Source organism: Podarcis pityusensis (genome assembly GCF_964106645.2).
Source record: "Podarcis pityusensis genome assembly, chromosome: 13".
Lineage (NCBI taxonomy): Eukaryota > Metazoa > Chordata > Lepidosauria > Squamata > Lacertidae > Podarcis > Podarcis pityusensis.
The window spans coordinates 29612306-29631182 of NC_138038.1; the positions used below are offsets into that span (position 1 = coordinate 29612306).

Below are 18877 nucleotides of genomic sequence, written 5' to 3' on the forward strand. Positions count from 1 at the left end.
CCCTCAGATCCAGGAGTTGAATGCAACCCTCTGGGTCTCTGCCCCCCCCCGGCCTTTCTTTTCTTTCAAGGTTGCAACACTCAGCAACTCTGTTTTGAACCCTTAAGTACATTTGCATGGCTGAAATATGCATTTGAAGTCTGATCATGTCTCTTGCTTGCCTAGACAGATGATAGAGAGGAGTGTGAGTGTGTGTGCAGGAACTAGTCTATGGACGTACCCCTCCCCTGACACAGCAAGGGTCTGCACACTCAAAAGAGTTTGCCACCAAGCTCATCTAGCCCGACCTGTTGTGACAACTCGGTTGCTTCTTTTCAGTTCTGAACTCTTTGCCCCGATCTTGGACTCTGCAGGGCTGAACTATTCTTTCTAGGTTACCTACTCTCACCTTTCCTGTCACCTGGCTAGAGTGCAAAGGCTTCTGTGACTCACTGCCTATTGCTGAGCCTATACCTCTACTTTGCCTCGGTAAACGTCTCTTATACTCAAGTAAGAGACTCCAACCACTGAACTTTCTTAAATTATCATACCCTCCATTTCTCTGATTAAAATAGGGCTGTCCTAGTCAAGAAGAAGAAGGAGGAGGAGGAGGAGGAGGAGGAGGAGGAGGAGGAGAAGAAGAAGAAGAAGAAGAAGAAGAAGAAGAAGAAGAAGAAGAAGAAGAATTCTACTCTGCACACCTGACTGTGTTGACCAAGCCACTCTGGGCAACTTCCAGTATATATGTAAACTTAATAAAACTTTAAGCGTTAAAAAAACTTCCCTACACAAGGCTGCCTTCAGATTTCTCCTAAAGTCTGTACAGTTACTTATCACATTGGTTCAGGGGTCCCATAACTCCATACCCTCCAACATTTCTCCAATGAAATAGGGATGCCCTAAGGAAAAGTGGGACATTCTGGGACCAAATTAAAAACTAGGATGCCTTCTGTAAATCCAGGACTGTCCTTGGAAAATATAGAGATTTGGAGGGTCTCGTTATTATTATTAGATTATTATTATTATTATTATTATTTCATGGGTGGCCATTTAGAGGGTAAAAGGACACATGTTTCCTTTCCACAATGTAAACTTTTAAGGAAAATTTATGATGCAAATATATGTCTTGTGAAACAGAACAAGAAAATAACATGGTGAACATTTTATTCACAACATTTTCATTTCTCCCTTCCCCATACAGTCAGAAAAACAGAAATGAGCAAACCTTGCATAGCCATTTCTATTAATTTTAACTGGTCTTTTAGTACTTAGACTGTGACTACCAGTGGTTGCAGCCCCCTAGTAAGAAAATTACACAGCCAATGGAAACATCAATAATTTTATTATAATACTAATGACTAGTTACTGTTGTTTCTAGGAGAGTGAGGGAGAGAATAGTATTTTGAACATTATATATGGAACAAAATTGATATAAATGCATAAAACATGTATTATGATGTATAATTATTATAAAGAATAAAATGTGTAAGAAAATTCATTACCTTCTTAAAACTCCTTGAAATCAAAAGCCATTGAAGAAATTCTACTTCTTTATATTATGTATTTTAATAGTACTATCCATACTTTATGTATTAGCTAGTTGCATCAAATTGGTTAAAACTGTGGTGGTGGTGTTTTAAAAAAGAAAACATAGGTAGAATTTAACTGTAAGCAAAACTAGAAAAGAAATAACTTGGTAGAAATCCTGGTTTGAAATAGTCCTATTCATTAATACAAATACAATTTACATTACCTTTTAATGCACTAATAGTTCGAGCACTCTTAGAAGAATTAGCACTGGAGAATCAGGATTATTATTATTTTTTAAGTGCCAAGCAAACCACACAGACAGCGCCTGAGTAAATTAATAGAGATGTAACTAATTTTCAATGGGAGTTTTTATATAGGAAACAATGGGCTAGATTTTATTTTAGTACTCTGCTTTTTGTCTTCCCATTGGGTGCATTCCCAAATGTCTCATTACTTTCTGAAGTTACTCCATAACTAAAACTTATGACCGCAGTAAATAACATTGCAAAAACCAACTTGAAGGTAAAATAATTGTTAAATATCAGTCAATGTGAAATGCCATGTTGATTTCAGATCATTCCTCCAGCGGAATTTATGTAGCATCCTTGCCAGTATTATTATTTAGTATATTTATACATCAACATTATTTAGTACATTGGTTTAGCATTTTTTGTGTCCCAGCTTTCTTCAACCATGGATCTTTATGGGTTTTCAAGGCTGACTTCCATTTGGGCAGTGATCAGTCCTAGGCTTGCTTACCATTGGCAATTTGGCATTATCATTTATCCCCAGACCATTTATCTCCACATGAGAGATGTGGAGCTATCACAAATGGTCCATGACCAAAAAAGTCACAACTCTGTTGCCATCTGCCCCCTTGTTTAAAGAGGGGAGAGGCTGCTTCAGATTTATCTGTAGTTTTAAGACATAGAGACTGTCTTGAAGTTCTTGGCAAAAGCACCTTTTGAAGGAGCCTCCCCCTCCCTTTCTGAAATATCCTTTCTGAGGCTCTTCCCCATATCTCCCTCACTCTCAGATGTGCACCAGGTGGGCACAGAACATACGCCTCCTTTGGTATCCAAAATCTGAAATAAGTCTCTTGACAAGTACATCAGACCCCATTGATGCTCTCAGTTAGATGGCTATAGTAATACAATAGATTGGCCCATTTAAATGTCACAGAGTTGTGATCAAGATTTCACAACTGAGAGAGTAAGCTGGGGTAGAGGAGAGAGAGGGAGTCAGGAATTACCTAAAAGGCCCAGAGTCTGTAGTCTGCAACAGTTTGCTTCAAGAGGAACTGCAGTAAGAATTATATAAACTTTGTCCATGTAACAATATGTCCCTGGAAAATAGGGACACTTGGAAAGTATGCAGAATTATGATCTCCACATTTCTGCAGTACTGTACTTTGCATGGGAAAAAACCTTTCCTCATTAAAATTCATCACATTACTTCACATTTCTCCAAAGATGCACATTTTGTGTGCAGTTTTGATTAATATTGCAAGCAATTTTCTGAGTTGCAATGCATTTTTGTGTGTTGTTTTCATGAACATAGGCGTTTTTAGTTACGCTTTCACCTAATTCTGCCAGTCCTAAATGGAGTAACGTTCCCTCTGAAGATAGAAGTTCGCAGCCTAAATGCCCAGGTCTCTTCAGCGGCCAGGAGTGCTTTCGGACAGCTTTTGGAAGTAATGAACCTGTTGCCAGCTTCACCCATTCCTTTATATATCTGATTTGGCCGCTGTGATATATTCCTTAGTTACATCCTGTTCGGATTACTATAATGCATGATGTGGGGCTGTCTTTGAAAACGACTTAGAAACTTCATCTGGGTCAAAGACCTGCAGCCAGATGGTTGACTGGGGCTGGTAATAGGTAGCATACAACTCTCTTGGTAAAACAATAGAGGCTGGCTTCCAGCCTGTTTCCTGCACAATTCAAAGCGCTAGTTTTATGATGTATAAATCCCTATATGGTTTAGGTCCAAGCTATCTGAAAGACCTTCTTCTCACATACAAACCTGCTTGCGTTTTTGAGATCTTCAGGGGACATAAGGAGCTTTTAATGGGGTATGCCAATAGTTTCTGTCCTATCTGCCACAGAGGCTAGACTAGGAATAGCCTGGCATCAGGAACTGGGCACTTGAGTGTCTGTCTAATGCCAGAGCCAGACTGTGCAGGCAGTATAGCTCCTGAACAACCAATTTATTTTACTTTGTGATGATCAATGCATATGGACAGAAGTAGTCTGAAATCTTACATTTTAATTTTAATTTTTAAATAAACACCTTATGTACATGAGCACACATATACATATACACAATTTGTTGAGAATCAGAGTTAAATTCGTACATATTCCTATTTATTTTAAATAAACTACCAAATCAAGTTTATTTTTTATTTTTTTAAAAAGATTGGATTGGGGTATGAATATAACAGTTTATATATAGGAAAACACCAATATATATCAGTGAACTAAAAGCATCTAATAACATACTTCTGTATTACTTTTTTCCACTCACCAGTCTCTTCAATGATCCCATTACTTCCTGATTCCGGAGTGTATAAATCAGAGGATTAAACATGGGGGTGGCTATTGCGTAAAATACAAAAATTATTTTGTCACCTAAATGGGTTTCTTTACTCTGAGGGGTGAGGTAGGAGGCCATGCATGAGCCATAGTACATGACCACCACAGCCAAATGAGACCCACATGTAGAAAAAGCCTTCATCCTACCCCCTTCAGAATCTGAATGCATTCTCATGATGGCAATAAGAATGCGCATATAAGAAAAAACAATGAAAATCAGAGGGAAAACAAGCGTGAATGTGCTTGTAAAAAACATGCCCAATGTATCGGCAGAGGTATCAGTGCAGAGTAACTTAAAGACAGCTTTGAATTCACATACTAAATGGTCCACCTCATTGTTCCCACAGAATCGTGCTGGCTTCGCAAGACAGGGAACTATTGTAACCATGAAGGCAGTAGTCCATGTCATAGCAGCAAAGGTGATACAAATATTCCTGTTCATGATGAGCGTATATCGCAGTGGGTTGGAAATGGCCACATAGCGATCATAAGCCATGACAGCCAGCAGCAAACATTCACACGTTCCAAAAAGGAGACCCAGAAGAATTTGAGAATAGCACAGTGGAAGGGACATAACAGGTCTATCCACTAAACAGTTGACTATGGATTGTGGGATGCCAGTCGATGAGAAACAAAGGTCAATGATGGACAAATTACAGAGGAAAAAGTACATAGGACTGTGCAACCGGGAGTCATTTATTACCACCACAATAATGAGTCCATTTCCAACAAGGATGACTGCATAGGATACAATGAAGAGGAACATCAATCCCATTCTTGCCTTGGGTCGATCTGACCACCCCACAAGGATAAATTCTGTTACTTCCGTCTCATTTTCCCCTACGTCTTGCATGGGTGTAGACCTGAAACAGAAGAAAGGGAAATGCATTATCTCTTGATCTCCTTTCTCTTTCTTACTGTTTATTTATTGTCCTGTGAGTTTTCATTATCACACATAGTACTGTGCCTATATGTAAAGGTATACATTAAGAAGTGATTGTCAATGTTTGGTTTTATGGTTAGAGACCATGAGGGAGATACAATTTTTTTTTTTAAAATGTTTTTAAAAATGTAACCCAGTAATTGTTCCTCAATCTATTACGTACCATCCCAGAGCAGGGTAGCCTTCAATAATGTTAGAGGAAGCAAATAGATTAATAATTTTAGAAAATGGACAAAAATACAATGCTTCTGTCAGTTTTTAATCAAAGTGGAAACAATTCATTTCATTCCTTTCTTTTCACTTTGGGTATATCCGTGGGCAACATTTTATCAAATGAATACATGTTGATTATATTGGAAATCATTCCAAATAAAACTTTTTTTAAAATAGATCCATTTTTGAATAATTCAGGGAATATCAATGTAGTGACCTCCAGATGATATTTGACTACAGCTCCTATTATCTTTGAGCATTTGACATGCTGACTATGGATGATGGGGGCTGTAGTCCAACAGCACCAATCTTTCAGTAACCACTTTGATGTCTTCTATGATCAAGCAGTATATAATTTTTATGAAATAAGTAAAATGAATAGATATATGGAAGACACCATGTTAGCTATTGCTAGTATAGAAGATGGACTTCAATGAGGGAATGAAAAATTCCAATCCTTTCAGTCACAGTGCTTAAGGATAAACTAAACGTGGCATCATTCACACAACAGATAATTGTTTGATTTTTTAAAATGTGCTAATTCATGCGAAGGCTATACTTTGGAGGCAGTAGGAAAATCTTTTGTTAGTCTCCTGCTGCAATCTCAATCTGGATTCTACCTGCCACATGCATACCACACCTGCTCTTTACACTGGGTGTTGAGTACCATTCTCACCAGTGGAAGCTTTACTTCCAGTATAAATAACAGATGCAAGGGACTAGTCTGGACTGAAACCACAACAAAAGGCAAAGTATTTAAACACCCACCATCTCCCACTGATCTAGGTTCCCTCCCCTCCATATGTATCTTCTACTTGCAAACCACTGAAAAAATTGTTAAGCCCATAAAATGTATTATATTCAGCTCTCTGTAGGCCAATTTCTTGACTTAACATTATTTACAAGGTTGTTGGAAGGATAGTGTGTAGGTGGCTACCATATATTCCACCCTAAGCTCATTGGAAGAATGTGATGGATAAAAAATTTAAAATTAAAAAAGCTTTTAAATGATGTTTGCGACTCCATTTTGACTGTGATGATATAGAGGCTGAGAGATTCAATTAGACACAACAGGCACAATCCATTGAATGATACGTTGAAGTCCTTTTAAAATCATTCAAGAATTTAGCAACGGAATTGATTTCTACACATTGGGAATATGGCTCTCTTGACTGTACACATATATTTTGGATTTCAATTATTAAATGTAGGCATCAATATTATATAGTATTTAAACATAAAGATTGCCATAAATGTACAAATCAGTTAATTAGTATTATTTCCTTTTTTAAAAAAATGTGAATAATATATCAATATAGCAATAAGAAAATTAAACAAAGGACTTGCCTCTTTGTATTCCTTGAAAAGAAGAAGTATAAGTTTTTCAAAGTGAATCGTCCCCCAGTTAGTGATTTATCTTCCAGATTGCACTGATATCACAAGTATGTGAGTAGGGTGATGAAGACAGAATAAAATCTAGCAACATGAATAGTAATAAATTCTAAATCGTTCCTCTCTGTCTTCTTCTCTCTCCCCTTTGATTCAAATTTCTGTACTGAAATGCAGCATCTAATCAAGTGGAAGGATTTATTAACTGTGCCGATTTATTAAAAGGGTGTGGGAAATCATTTTGGAAAGTTCCTAGGAAATAATTCAAATAGTGTTGGGTGTAGATCTCAAGTCTAGAAGAGAATTATTAATCTGATTTTTTTTTTAAACACTTACAATTTCTTCATAATTCCCAATGGCCATAATCCCAAATGCCTCATTTGTTTTAGAACCAGGGACTGAATTTTGTTCTGTTAATTTGCCTATACTTTAATACATGAGTATACACAGTGCTTCCCCCACTAATATATATATATATATATATATATATATAGGGGTGCTCTCATTTTGACTCAAGAGAACCACAATTTTGTAGTTCAAACTGGGAAAAATAAATACAGTAAATGGAAAAAATCCACAAAATGTTTAGGGGTATGCGTACCCCTGCATCCTGCCAGAAAAAAGTACCGAGTATACATGAATCCAATGCACATATTGGAAGCTCCTTTATATTTAAAAATGACCTAATGAAAGATTGTCTGCATTTTTAATGTTTATTTATCCTAATATACACATTTTTGCAAGTGATTTCCCCCAATATATTTTTGTGTGTTATTTTTGTGTGTATACACACTTCCCCAAAATATATGCTTTCTTGTGGCCTTTTTTTTTTTTTTTTTTTTTTGCTGCAGAACTGCAGTTCAAAATTTGGAGAAGTGCAAATTTGGAAGGATCGCTATAAAACATGAGTGTGACTACCGTGTAACATATATAAACAATTTAGCACCTAAATAGCTTCTTCAGTTTGAGGGATAAGGCATGCAGACTTTCTTGAGCCATAGTGCATGACCACCAAAGGCAAATGAGAACCACAGGTAGAAAAAGCCTTCATCCTACCCACTTCAGAAGGATAAAAGTGTTCCAGTTTGCATATTGTTTCAGAAAATATGAACTCGGTTCCCATTACAGTGAGAAAAGTATAGAATTTCACCCTATCTCTATACCACTTATTATGGTACTTTTGTTTTATGATTAATCTTAATGGATGTTGTGCCCTTTTTTGTAATCTTTATGTATACCACTTAGAAACATTGTTGGTTAAGCAGTGTATAAATAGCAGAATTGCATTCACCTGGTATGTTATATATGTTAGGATACAGAGAAGCGTCAATTTGCTTCTTCTTTCAAATTGATATAAATGATTTTTTTCTGTAAGTGCAATGCCATAGTTGCAAACCAATGTTCTCTTTCTATTTGTGTGATTCTACAATTAAGCAATGCAATACAATTGCAAAACTGCAGCACAGCCATATATTCCCTCCAACTCCCCTTTCATCAGATGGCACCACACATCTCATAACATACTACATAATGTGCCATGCAGCTTCTCCCTGTCATTTCTACAAACCTTAAATAGTCCAGCTGATCTTGCCACCTCAGACAGGCACAAAATAGTGATTCAGCTCAAACAATGGGGTTTATATATTCAAAGAATATATAAGTGAGAAAAGATGCTATAAATCAGTGAGGGCACAGAAACCAACAGGGTCTATTGTGGGCAATAGGATGAACAATGGAAGCGTTTGGGAAGGTAGACATCGAATTGGCCATGCTGGATGGGAGTTGTTTGTAATTCACCACATTGTGTATCCCTGGGGTGACCATATGTACTGGTTCTTGGGAACACTTTAAATGACCTTTTCCCACTCCTCCATCACCTCATGGCTAGGGGTTTGCTTTTCAACTCTTGGTGGCTTCATGTATCCCCTACATGCAAAACCCATGGTCATTTTATTTCCCAGCTCCCTAAGAGAATAGGCTAGGAACACGGTGCTTTGTAAGGGCACAGTTCTCACTTGGCATCAGTTGTTGGACACACGAGTCCTTCTCTAGTGGCATGCTCAGAATGTTCAGGCAGTACAATTCCCAAATAACCAATATATTTTATTTTCTGATCATCAACTCTATTGAATACAATAGTTTCACAGATTAGTTTTCAAATATCCAAAACTTATATTTAGTTTTGGAAAAGGCACAATTATCCTAATCTGAATTATCCTAATCTGAAAATAAATACCTCCATTCTAGTTATTGGAAGATGTTGGTTGCATGTTGGAGTTCCCATTCTTTTAAAATTCTACTACAATGAGTGCCCCTTACTACTGCTTGAACATAATTGATATAAAAATACAAAAAAGCAGCGCAGTATATATGGAAGAGATTTAAAGTAATTAAGACCATTAAGGAAGCCCAATTTCACATTGTACCATGGAGAGGGAGTCCTATATGTTTGCATTTGTTGCTTATATGATAACATCCCACCAAACAGTATACTTTTTCATGATACTCCAAGCACTTGGCAACACATAATTTATTAGCGCCCCCCCCCAGCTGATGCTAAATTTAATACATTTTAATACCGAAATGAAAGTTGCAAGTCCTGTCCATTTGGGGCAATTGAGATTCTGGCAGCTGCCACCTGTGTTCCAATGAATTCAGGCTGAAAAAAAAGCCCTGGCAGAAATCTTTCAGTTGATTGTTCCATTGATTTGGTAAACAAAGCTACAGTGAAGTTGCAATGGGATATTCGGGTATTTTGGTCATTTCTTAACTAACCATTGTCCTGAATTTGAATACTTGTGAGCTGTACCACCATAAGTGAAAAAAGGTGCCTCTTTTTCAACATCCCTTCCAACACTTAGGAGAAAATTGTGATGCCATATGGGCAATTTGCACTTGTGCACATTTCTATCTACATAAGATTTTCATAGAACACTCCCTTACATAAGCTGAGACTGCAGTTGAAAAATCAACAGAATGTTAGATTTGAAACATCTAATAACATAATTTTGCATTATTTCTTCCCGCTCATTAGTCTCTTTAGTGCTCCCATCACTTCCTGATTCCTGAGTGCATAAATCATAGGGTTAAACATAGGTGTAACTACTGTGTAAAATATATAAACAATCTTGTCACCTAAATGAGTTTCTTTAGTTTGAGGGATAAGGTATGCAGACATACCTGAGCCATAGTACATGACCACCACAACCAGATGAGACCCACATGTGGAAAAAGCCTTCATCCTACCCCCTTCAGAATCTGAGTGCATTCTCATGATGGCAATAAGAATGCGCATATAAGAAAAAGAAATGAAAGCTAGGGGTAAAATCAGTGTGAAAATGCTTGTAAAATACATGCCCAGCGTGCTCGCAGACGTATCAGTGCAGAGTAACTTAAAGACAGCTTTGAATTCACATACTAAATGGTCCACCTCATTGTTCCCACAGAATCGTGCTGGCTTCGCAAGACAGGGAACTATTGTAACCATGAAGGCAGTCGTCCATGTCATAGCAGCAAAGGTGATGCAAATGTTCCTGTTCATGATGAGTGTATATCGCAGTGGGTTGGAAATGGCCACATAGCGATCATAAGCCATGACAGCCAGCAGCAAACATTCACACGTTCCAAAAAGGAGACCCAGAAGAATTTGAGAATAGCACAGCGGAAGAGGCATAACAGGTCTATCCACTAAACAGTTGACTATAGATTGTGGGATGCCAGTCGATGAGAAACAAAGGTCAATGATGGACAAATTACAGAGGAAAAAGTACATAGGACTGTGCAACCGGGAGTCATTTATTACCACCACAATAATGAGTCCATTTCCAACAAGGATGACTGCATAGGATACAATGAAGAGGACCATCAATCCCATTCTTGCCTTGGGTCGACCTGACCATCCCACGAGAACAAATTCAGTTACTTCTGTCTCATTTTCCCCTATGTCCTGCATGAGGGCAGATCTGAAATTGAAAAAGGGAAATGCATTGTCTCTTTATCTCCTTTTTCTTTATTACCTGTTATTTCTTGTCCTTTGGGCTCATTATTCCACAGATTATTTCATTTGTGGGTAGGCATGTTTGCATCTTTCACAGCCAGACATACAGAATAGCAAAACACAATAAATTTAAGCATGTCCATCACATCTCAATGTTTTAGAAAGCATTAAGCCAATATTATGAAAAGTGACTTCAAAACACTGTTTTTGAAAATAATAGTTCTATGACATTGAAGTTCTTTTACGTGTCACATCACATTCATTCGTAAAAAATACAATACAGTTAACCTCTGTTCACCTATTACCAACTTTCCTAGAGTGGGGTAGCTTACAATGTTAGAAAAAGCAAATAGATGAATGATTTTATATGTAAAACTATACAGGTAAAAGTATGGGTCTCCTGTGAAGTGAACCTAGAAATCAGCAATTGAATTAATTTCTACATTAAATATCCTTTATCTAATTGGGTTCCATATATTGGACCGGAGCTATCAAAGAGAGAAATTGATATTAAAGTACAAATTGGTTAATATTATTTTCAACTGTTTTTAAAATAGCCTCCCCAGTAGGGAATTAAACAAAACAATGCCTCTTTGTATTCCTTGAAAAGTAGAAGAAAAGTTGATGATAGTGGATCATCTCCCAGTTATTGATTTATTGTAATGATACCTAGGGTTCCCATATTTCAAAAAGTAAAAACCAGGACAACCCGAAAGTTGTTGAGCTTTTCTTTACAAAAATGCCAAAAAATATGCCTAAAATTGACTTGCTGAAGATCCAGAACAAAGCACCACCTTTTGGAAATTTCCAGTAATGTCCGGGAGATTCCGTACGTATATCAGCCCTATGATACGACATAAATGTTTATAAAATCAAAATACTCCCCTCCCTCTCTTTCTCTCTACCCCTTGACTAAAATACCTGTTATATAGGCTGATATTCAACAACTGATCAAGTAGAAGGATTTGCTAATGCTGTTGATCAAACACTGCTCATTAAAACAGGATGTAAGATCATTTTGGAAATTTCCTAGCACACAATCCTAATAGACTGGGGTGGGGGTTTAAATCTGTTTAACTGATGAGTTAAGCCTAACTTTAGTCTAGAAGGGAGCTTTTAATCTGATATTTTCATTTTTTAATGCTCACTATTTCTTCAAAATCCCCACTGGCCATAATCCCAACATGCTTAATTTATTTTAGAACACCAAAGAAGGGATGCTATTCTGCTAATTAGGATATTTTTGCCCATGTGACTCATGAGCGCAGCAAAAGAACCAGACTGTACAATGGTGATGGGATAAAATTAGGCCAATTCGTTTTTCACAGCCACAGGCAGGGCAAAGGTTGGCATGGCATCGGGTCCCAGGATCAGTTCATCATTTCACAAGCCTCAGGTTGCTGGAATGGATCCTCTGGGTTTGGATCGTTCCAAACCTGTACGACGGAGGTCAGCCAGTGTTGAACCTTGCTGTGGTGCAAGTCAAGCAAACAAATTCTCACAGGGGGACCAGGGTGCAGATTTCAACCAGGCAAATATTGAACCCACGCTTCGGTTTGCCATGGTCAATCCTCCTCTTAGGCCCATTATGCCCCCCCATACTATGTTGATCCTGACCAATGCCATTTCCACCACAAGGGAGGACCTACCACGGTCTGGCTCCTGTCAATCCAAACCTGCCCCCACGGCCAATCCAAAGGCCCAAATAAAGATCTTCCAATCAAATGTTAATTGCCGCTTTCTGACAGGTGAACCCCACCTAGGCGAAAGAAGTCCGAAAACCTGATCAAGGGGTGACAGATTTTCCAGGCCACCCTAGAGCATTACAGCACGCACCACGTGCCACTGCCATTGCACCCTATCCACCTGCAGAGGCTGATCTCCCCTCCAAGAGCATTGTTGCACCAAGATGACCGGGTGATGCACATTTTCAGATCTCCATCAGGCAACGAGGCAATGTCTTTTAAAATGGTCCACTCCAAGTAAACAGCCTTTTGTGTCCATAGGTTGCCTTCAGCCAGATAAACGACCAGCAGGTCTAGTGAGCAGAAGTACTGAGTGCATTTGGAAAGCACTAGGGTAGCATAACTCGGCTCCTGAGCCCCACAGGGGTGCCACAGAAAGAATGCAGTTGGTCAACGGAGCTGTGGACTCAACAAAGCTGGAAACCTCTGTTATAATAATATAACATTGTGTGTGGGTGTTTTTGTTTTGTGATGCTTCCCTAGTGCTATGGAATTAGGCTGCAGCATTTGGGACTTTATACAGTTATGTATGACATGGAGAAAGTAGATAAAGAAAAGTTTTTCTCCTTCTCTTAGGATTCTAGAACTTGTGGATATCTAATGAAGCTAGATATTAGAAAATTCACAATATACATAAGCAAGTACTTCTTCACACAGCATGTAATTGAACTAGAGAACTCTCTCCCACAGGTGGCAGTGATGGCCACCAACTTGGGTTGTTTTAAGAGAGGATTGGATAAATTCATGGTGGGTACGTTTATCAGTGGTTACTTGTCATGATGGTTATGCTCCATCTCCACAGTCAGAGGCAGTATGCTTCCGAAAATCAGTTACAGAAAATTGTAGAAGGGGAGAGGGCCCTTGCGTTCAGGTCCTGTTTCTGGATTTCTTACAAGCATCTGGTTGGCTACTGTGAGAAAACATGCTGGACTATGTGGGTCATTGGTCCTATCCAGCAGGTTGTTTTTATGTTAGCAGAAGCAATAATAATAATAATAATAATAATAATAATAATAATAATAATAATTTATTATTTGTACCCTGCCCATCTGGCTGGGTTTCCTCAGCCACTCTGGGCAGCTTCCACAAAGACCAAAAATACACTAATATGTCATACATTAAAAAACTCATTGCAATCATTGTAGTAGCAGCAGTAGTACTCAAATGGAAAGACTGCATGGTTACTTTTCAGTGGATCTAGACTTGGCTATGCTTAATGTAGTTCCCCTGAAATCAATGGGACCATATAGGCTTGGTTAACTTGTTCTGTTGGTTTAAACGGGTCAACTCTAAGTATGAATATATTGGGATCCATCCAATTAATTGTAAAAAAAATAATTATATTGCCCTTCTCAGGTATTGTTTTACATTATACAAATGCATACATCCCTGTCATTTAATAAAGCAGCAGCAATTTTTAAAATCATGACACTTTCCAATACAGCATTCCACAAGTGGGGAGGCACTGCAGAAAAGGCCCGTTCTTGTGTTGCCACCCTCCTGACCTCTTGTGGAGGGTGCACACGAAGAAGGGCCTCAGAAGGTGATTGCAGGGTTCAGGTCAGTTCATATGGGGAGTTGTATAAAGGAGAGCTCATTCACAAAAGCAATTGTCTATAACTTAGCCATACTGAGGTCGTTGAATTAAAGTAACTATATAAATATGTAATAAACATTCAACATGCAATTAATTAACATGACGGATTTTTTGTGGGGGGGAGGGGTATTCTGGAAGTAGCTTCTCAAGTCAAGGTAAGAACATCCCCCCCCAAAAAAATTGACCCCCCCCCCCATGATAGTTGGAGTAATTAGAAACCATAGATGGGATATTTGATGTTACAGCATTATTAGCAAAATAAACAAAAGGCAGCTAGGGTCTAATAAAACTTCTACCTGATTAACATATGTGGAAATGAGACAAATTACATTAGAAATTTATTTTATTTTAAAGAAATAAATAGACAATGGAACTATTTCCACTTCTATATTCCCAAAAGTCATAATCCCCAAAGCCTTGTTTACTTAAGAACACTCACCAACTTTCTAAAGTATATATATATATATATATATATATATATATATGTCTGGGTTTCATAGTCAAAAAGAAAAAAAATCTACTAGCTAGCCAGAATATAGTAAAAGTATCTTTGAGCACATACAGAGTGCCTCTTTCTGTCTCTACGCTGAGCAAGTGCAAATTGTCCAACCCCTCCACTTTTCCTCTTTTTCACAACTTTTTCACAGCTGCACTAGAAATTCAATTTGGTTCAAATTTTATTGCAGACCTATGTAACTACAATTCCCGAAACAACAGGCAAATGTAAACACAAATATTCTTCAAAATTCACACTGTTCTCAATATTGTGTGCAGTTCTTTAATCTTAAAATGTATACTGAAATGCATATATTGGGGGGAAGTGAACATTAAAAGTGTACATTAGTGAAAACTACACGCAAACATGCAGTATACTACATTATGCAGAACTGCTTACTAAAAGGGATATATTTGGTAAACTGGTACACTAAAGTATGTATATTAGGAGAAATACCAGTGCCACCCTATCTCTTTCCAGGCCACATCCATCACTGGCCCTACTTGAGAAAGGGGTGCGTGAGTGTAGAAAGACTCTCCTCCTGGAAGAGAGGGGAGTGGTTGTGGGCGGGAGCCCGAGCTCCGCCTCTAGCAGGGGGCGTTAGCCCCCTGCCTCCCACACCCCTGGCTGGCGCCCACGCCCATCGGCAGGCACCCAACCAGGTGCCTGCGAGGGGGGGGGTGTACAGCAGCCTAAATGCTGCGGCGCCAGCCCCTCCTCGGCCTCACTCTTCGTCGTCCCTTCGCGATTCACCCACCCTCCACTCCCTTTGAGCTCAGGGTCTTAGTTTTCCTTGGCCTTGCTATGGACCTTAGGTTGGTCGCCCTGGTTGTCTGGGGGGCCTGGTAGGAGATTTTTCCATTTGGCATTAGGCTTTTTGGTTTTTTCGCCTACCTCGTAGCAATCGTCACAACTTTCGTGGTATTGGTGGGTAGGTTAGGCATTGGAATAATGTGTTGTGGTGTCAATGGGGTAGGTGTGGCCATCGCCTATGCCTTCAATTTTTGGGTATTCCGTTAAAGGAATCCGGCAGTCGTGTATTCTGTCCGATGCCTGCTTGGCGGGAGGCCATGGCACGACCCTCGGTGACATCAGGGGAGAGCCTATAGTTGGATTAGCATCAACAGGCTCCATCTACTGGTGAATAAACCCCCCTTGTTTCAGACTCACCCCTCTCTGAGGGGGTGGAGTCAGATGACGTAATCCAATGCCTAAGCCAATACCTTTTCACTTGCTGTAATCAATAAAGTTGTGGCCTTTTCTTGCCCATTAACCTTATATCACGTGTCCTTGTGTATTCATTCCACTTTGGGGGGGATCGGGTCCTCGAACCACAAACTAATTTTCTGAACAAAAGTAAAATCTGAGTGCCTTGCTTCGCCCACTTTTTCAGTTTCCCCTGTGCAGTACTGCCATGTGCCCCTCTGAAGGTTGCAAACAAGGAAGGAAAAACAAGTATTTCACACTTTGTGACATCAGGGAGATGTTTATCCACTATGTAATTATGAAAAACACTATTATTGTTTTTCCTTAATCTGTAATCAAAAAAGAGAGACGGAGAGATTAAAAACAAGTGCTTCAAATTTTGAGCTCACTTAAGTACTGGTTACAATGTGCTGCATAGGTTGGAGGGTGTGTGTTTGTTGTGACACATGCAGAAGGGATAAATTGACCTCTTACAGTTGCTGCTTTTTGTGTGGCAAAGCATGCCGTTGTGCAGTTGTGGTATGGGCAGGCATGTATTTGAATTAAGGTGCTTGCTGTTGCTGCTGCTGTTGCAGCTACAGCTCCCTCCCTTTGCTTGCAAGAAAACGTCAGAAAAATGCACAAACACCCAATACCATTTGTATAAGCCTGGAGAAGTGATCATCGGTGGGATTCTTTCTCTTATACAACATGGGGTATATTTGCTCAATTTTACATTCGTTCCATACAGAATTCATGATTTTCCTCTGTAAGTTTTGCATATATATTTTTTTACTAGTAATCATTTTTACTACTTAATATTACATATACCAACAATTGCACAGCAGATGTGTGTGGAATGCTACAAAGTTCTGCTTTTCATATGATGTTAATGGGCAAGATGTATAATTCCAATTTCTACTTGTAATACATTTATTAAAGACCTACCCACTGTGGGTGGCACAATAGTGTAGGATTTTGACCCCATCCCCAATTTTCCTAGGAAAAGCCCTTCAAAACAGCACACTTTAATGGGAGGGAGGGAGGAAGAGAAATTAGTGCATGGCACCCTTCCTGCCCAAAATATGGTATCCTGCCCACCATGCTTTAAAAATAGGCAATTCCACTGGCAATAACCAGACAATTGTTAAGTCCAGCTGATCGAAAGGCAGCAAGCTAATCATTAGGACAAAGTGCTTAATTCTGGCTGGATCTGTCCCAGGTTTACAAGAAAATATTTTCCTTAATCCCCATTTGTCTGACTCAGTTCAACAACTCTGCCTGAAGATGCTGAATCAAAATTCACACTTCTTTTCTGATAGTAACCTGCTTTTCTCAAGCTATTAGGGAGTTGTCTAATAGCTTTTCTGTAATTAAAAACACCACCAAGCTGGAAGGTAAATGAAACAGGGGACTTGTCTTCATTTGGGGGCATGTGTGTGTGGACAACGGAAGAGGCTGAAACAGATGGTGAGTACTCTGAGGCATGTTTGAGATGAATAATGATTCCAGAGACTTACACATTAGGATTTGTGGTCCATGGAGCAGGATATGGATCACTTTTGGGGATAGCCTGCATCACTCTCTTGGGGTTTTGTATCCTCTTCTTAAGAGTGCCAAAAGGTGAAAGTTAGAATTCAGAACCAACTCGCCATATGGTAGGCTCACCCAGTCAATATGATAAGGAGCCTGATAGAATTGGGTTTCACATAGTTTTCATTGCCCACTATGAAATTTTATGACTTCATTATGTTCTTATGTTATTTTAATAAAGGGGCCCTAATTTTATCCCATTCTCTGTGTATGTTCCTTGACTATTTGCAGTCTGCTAATGCATAATATCTAATTGACCTTTGTAAATCTCAGTGTGAACCTCATTGCAGCATAAAGTTTAAACATTATCAACATGTCCTCGCCATGATTTTTGCCATTAATGAGATCAACAATAACCCATGGCTGTTGCCCAATATCACACTGGGGTTCCATATCTTTGACAACCTATATAACTCAAGAAGAACGTACGAGGCCACCCTAGATCTACTTTTCAAGCAGAAAAATAATATACCAAATTACAAGTGTGGTAGGAAAGATGTATTTTCTGTTACTGGAGGACTCACTTCAGAATACTCCATGCAGATGGCCTCCATCTTAAGTAACTTCAAAATTCCACAGGTATGTGCATGCTTGCTGTTCAGTTATACCCTCTCAATTTTTCATTCTTTGAAAAGAAAAGATATAGGAAAAATGTAATTGGTTCACATAAGTGCTGATTATTAATAGTTTGGGAAGCTCAATGTGCTTGTGAAGAATGTGAAGAATGTGAAGAAACTGCATTTTCTTCTTTAGGAACAACCTGAAGATAAATAAAGAATGCAAAATATATACCAATTACTGTAAAAGTTACCATATATACCAATTACTGTAAAAGTTTGTAGAATAGTTTATATTTTCTTTCTAATTGACATATATATAATCATAATTTCAAAAGTAAACATCATTTTAAAAGGTAAACATCAATTTTTGAGCCATGCACATGGTACATTTGCTGAAATCCTGTACCTTCTTATACCAAAAATATTCTGGATTGTTCTATCTCACTTTGACGGCAATAATGTAATTACATTTGATATATCACAGAAAAAGTAATTAAGCAGAATTAATCTACTACCAACACACTGTTTTTGTTTCAAGACCACATTGCAGATTACACCCACAAGAAAACACTGGTTTGCAAGAGCCCTAGGCTTACTTTTATATACTAGGTACTAGTTTAGCAGAGACAGGTGTTGTAAATCTTTATTTAGCAAAGCTATTGATCAACTTTTGAAATGAAGTATGTAGAACATTAAAAGAAATATTTTTTTTTCATTCAGCATTTCCGAGGGAACTAAAAAAAGGGGGATCCTTTCACATTTGTGAAAATTGGTGTATTAATGTTGGAGACATTTCCTATTCTTACAGATATCATTGTTTTGTTCACAGATTGTACACACATTGAAAATTAAATGTGAATAACAGTAAGTGTATAGCTCAACTATTGTGTAAACAAATTCACAAATTGTATACTTTTTGAATGTCATGTGTGAACATAGTCATCACCTGGATGGGGTCCTTTGGTTGCAGATGCTTGTAAAGGCAGTTTTTTTAAAAAAAAATCTTGAGTTTTAAAAGAAAACATATGTTTGCTCATTTGTTAGATCACCTTTGAC

At 38.4% G+C, this 18877-nt stretch overlaps 2 protein-coding genes across 2 annotated transcripts; both read right to left on the reverse strand.

The window, feature by feature from the left end:
- Positions 1 to 4017: 4017 nt before the first annotated feature.
- On the reverse strand, positions 4018 to 4878 carry LOC308461565 (olfactory receptor 13H1-like; the record flags this gene model as incomplete). The annotated part of the gene is made up of 1 exon (XM_080978574.1): positions 4018 to 4878. The coding sequence occupies one exon, from the start codon at positions 4876 to 4878 to the stop codon at positions 4018 to 4020; it is 861 nt and encodes a 286-aa protein (XP_080834700.1).
- Positions 4879 to 9661: 4783 nt separating this feature from the next.
- LOC308461566 (olfactory receptor 13H1-like) lies at positions 9662 to 10522 on the reverse strand (the record flags this gene model as incomplete). The annotated part of the gene is made up of 1 exon (XM_080978575.1): positions 9662 to 10522. The coding sequence occupies one exon, from the start codon at positions 10520 to 10522 to the stop codon at positions 9662 to 9664; it is 861 nt and encodes a 286-aa protein (XP_080834701.1).
- Positions 10523 to 18877: the final 8355 nt, after the last annotated feature.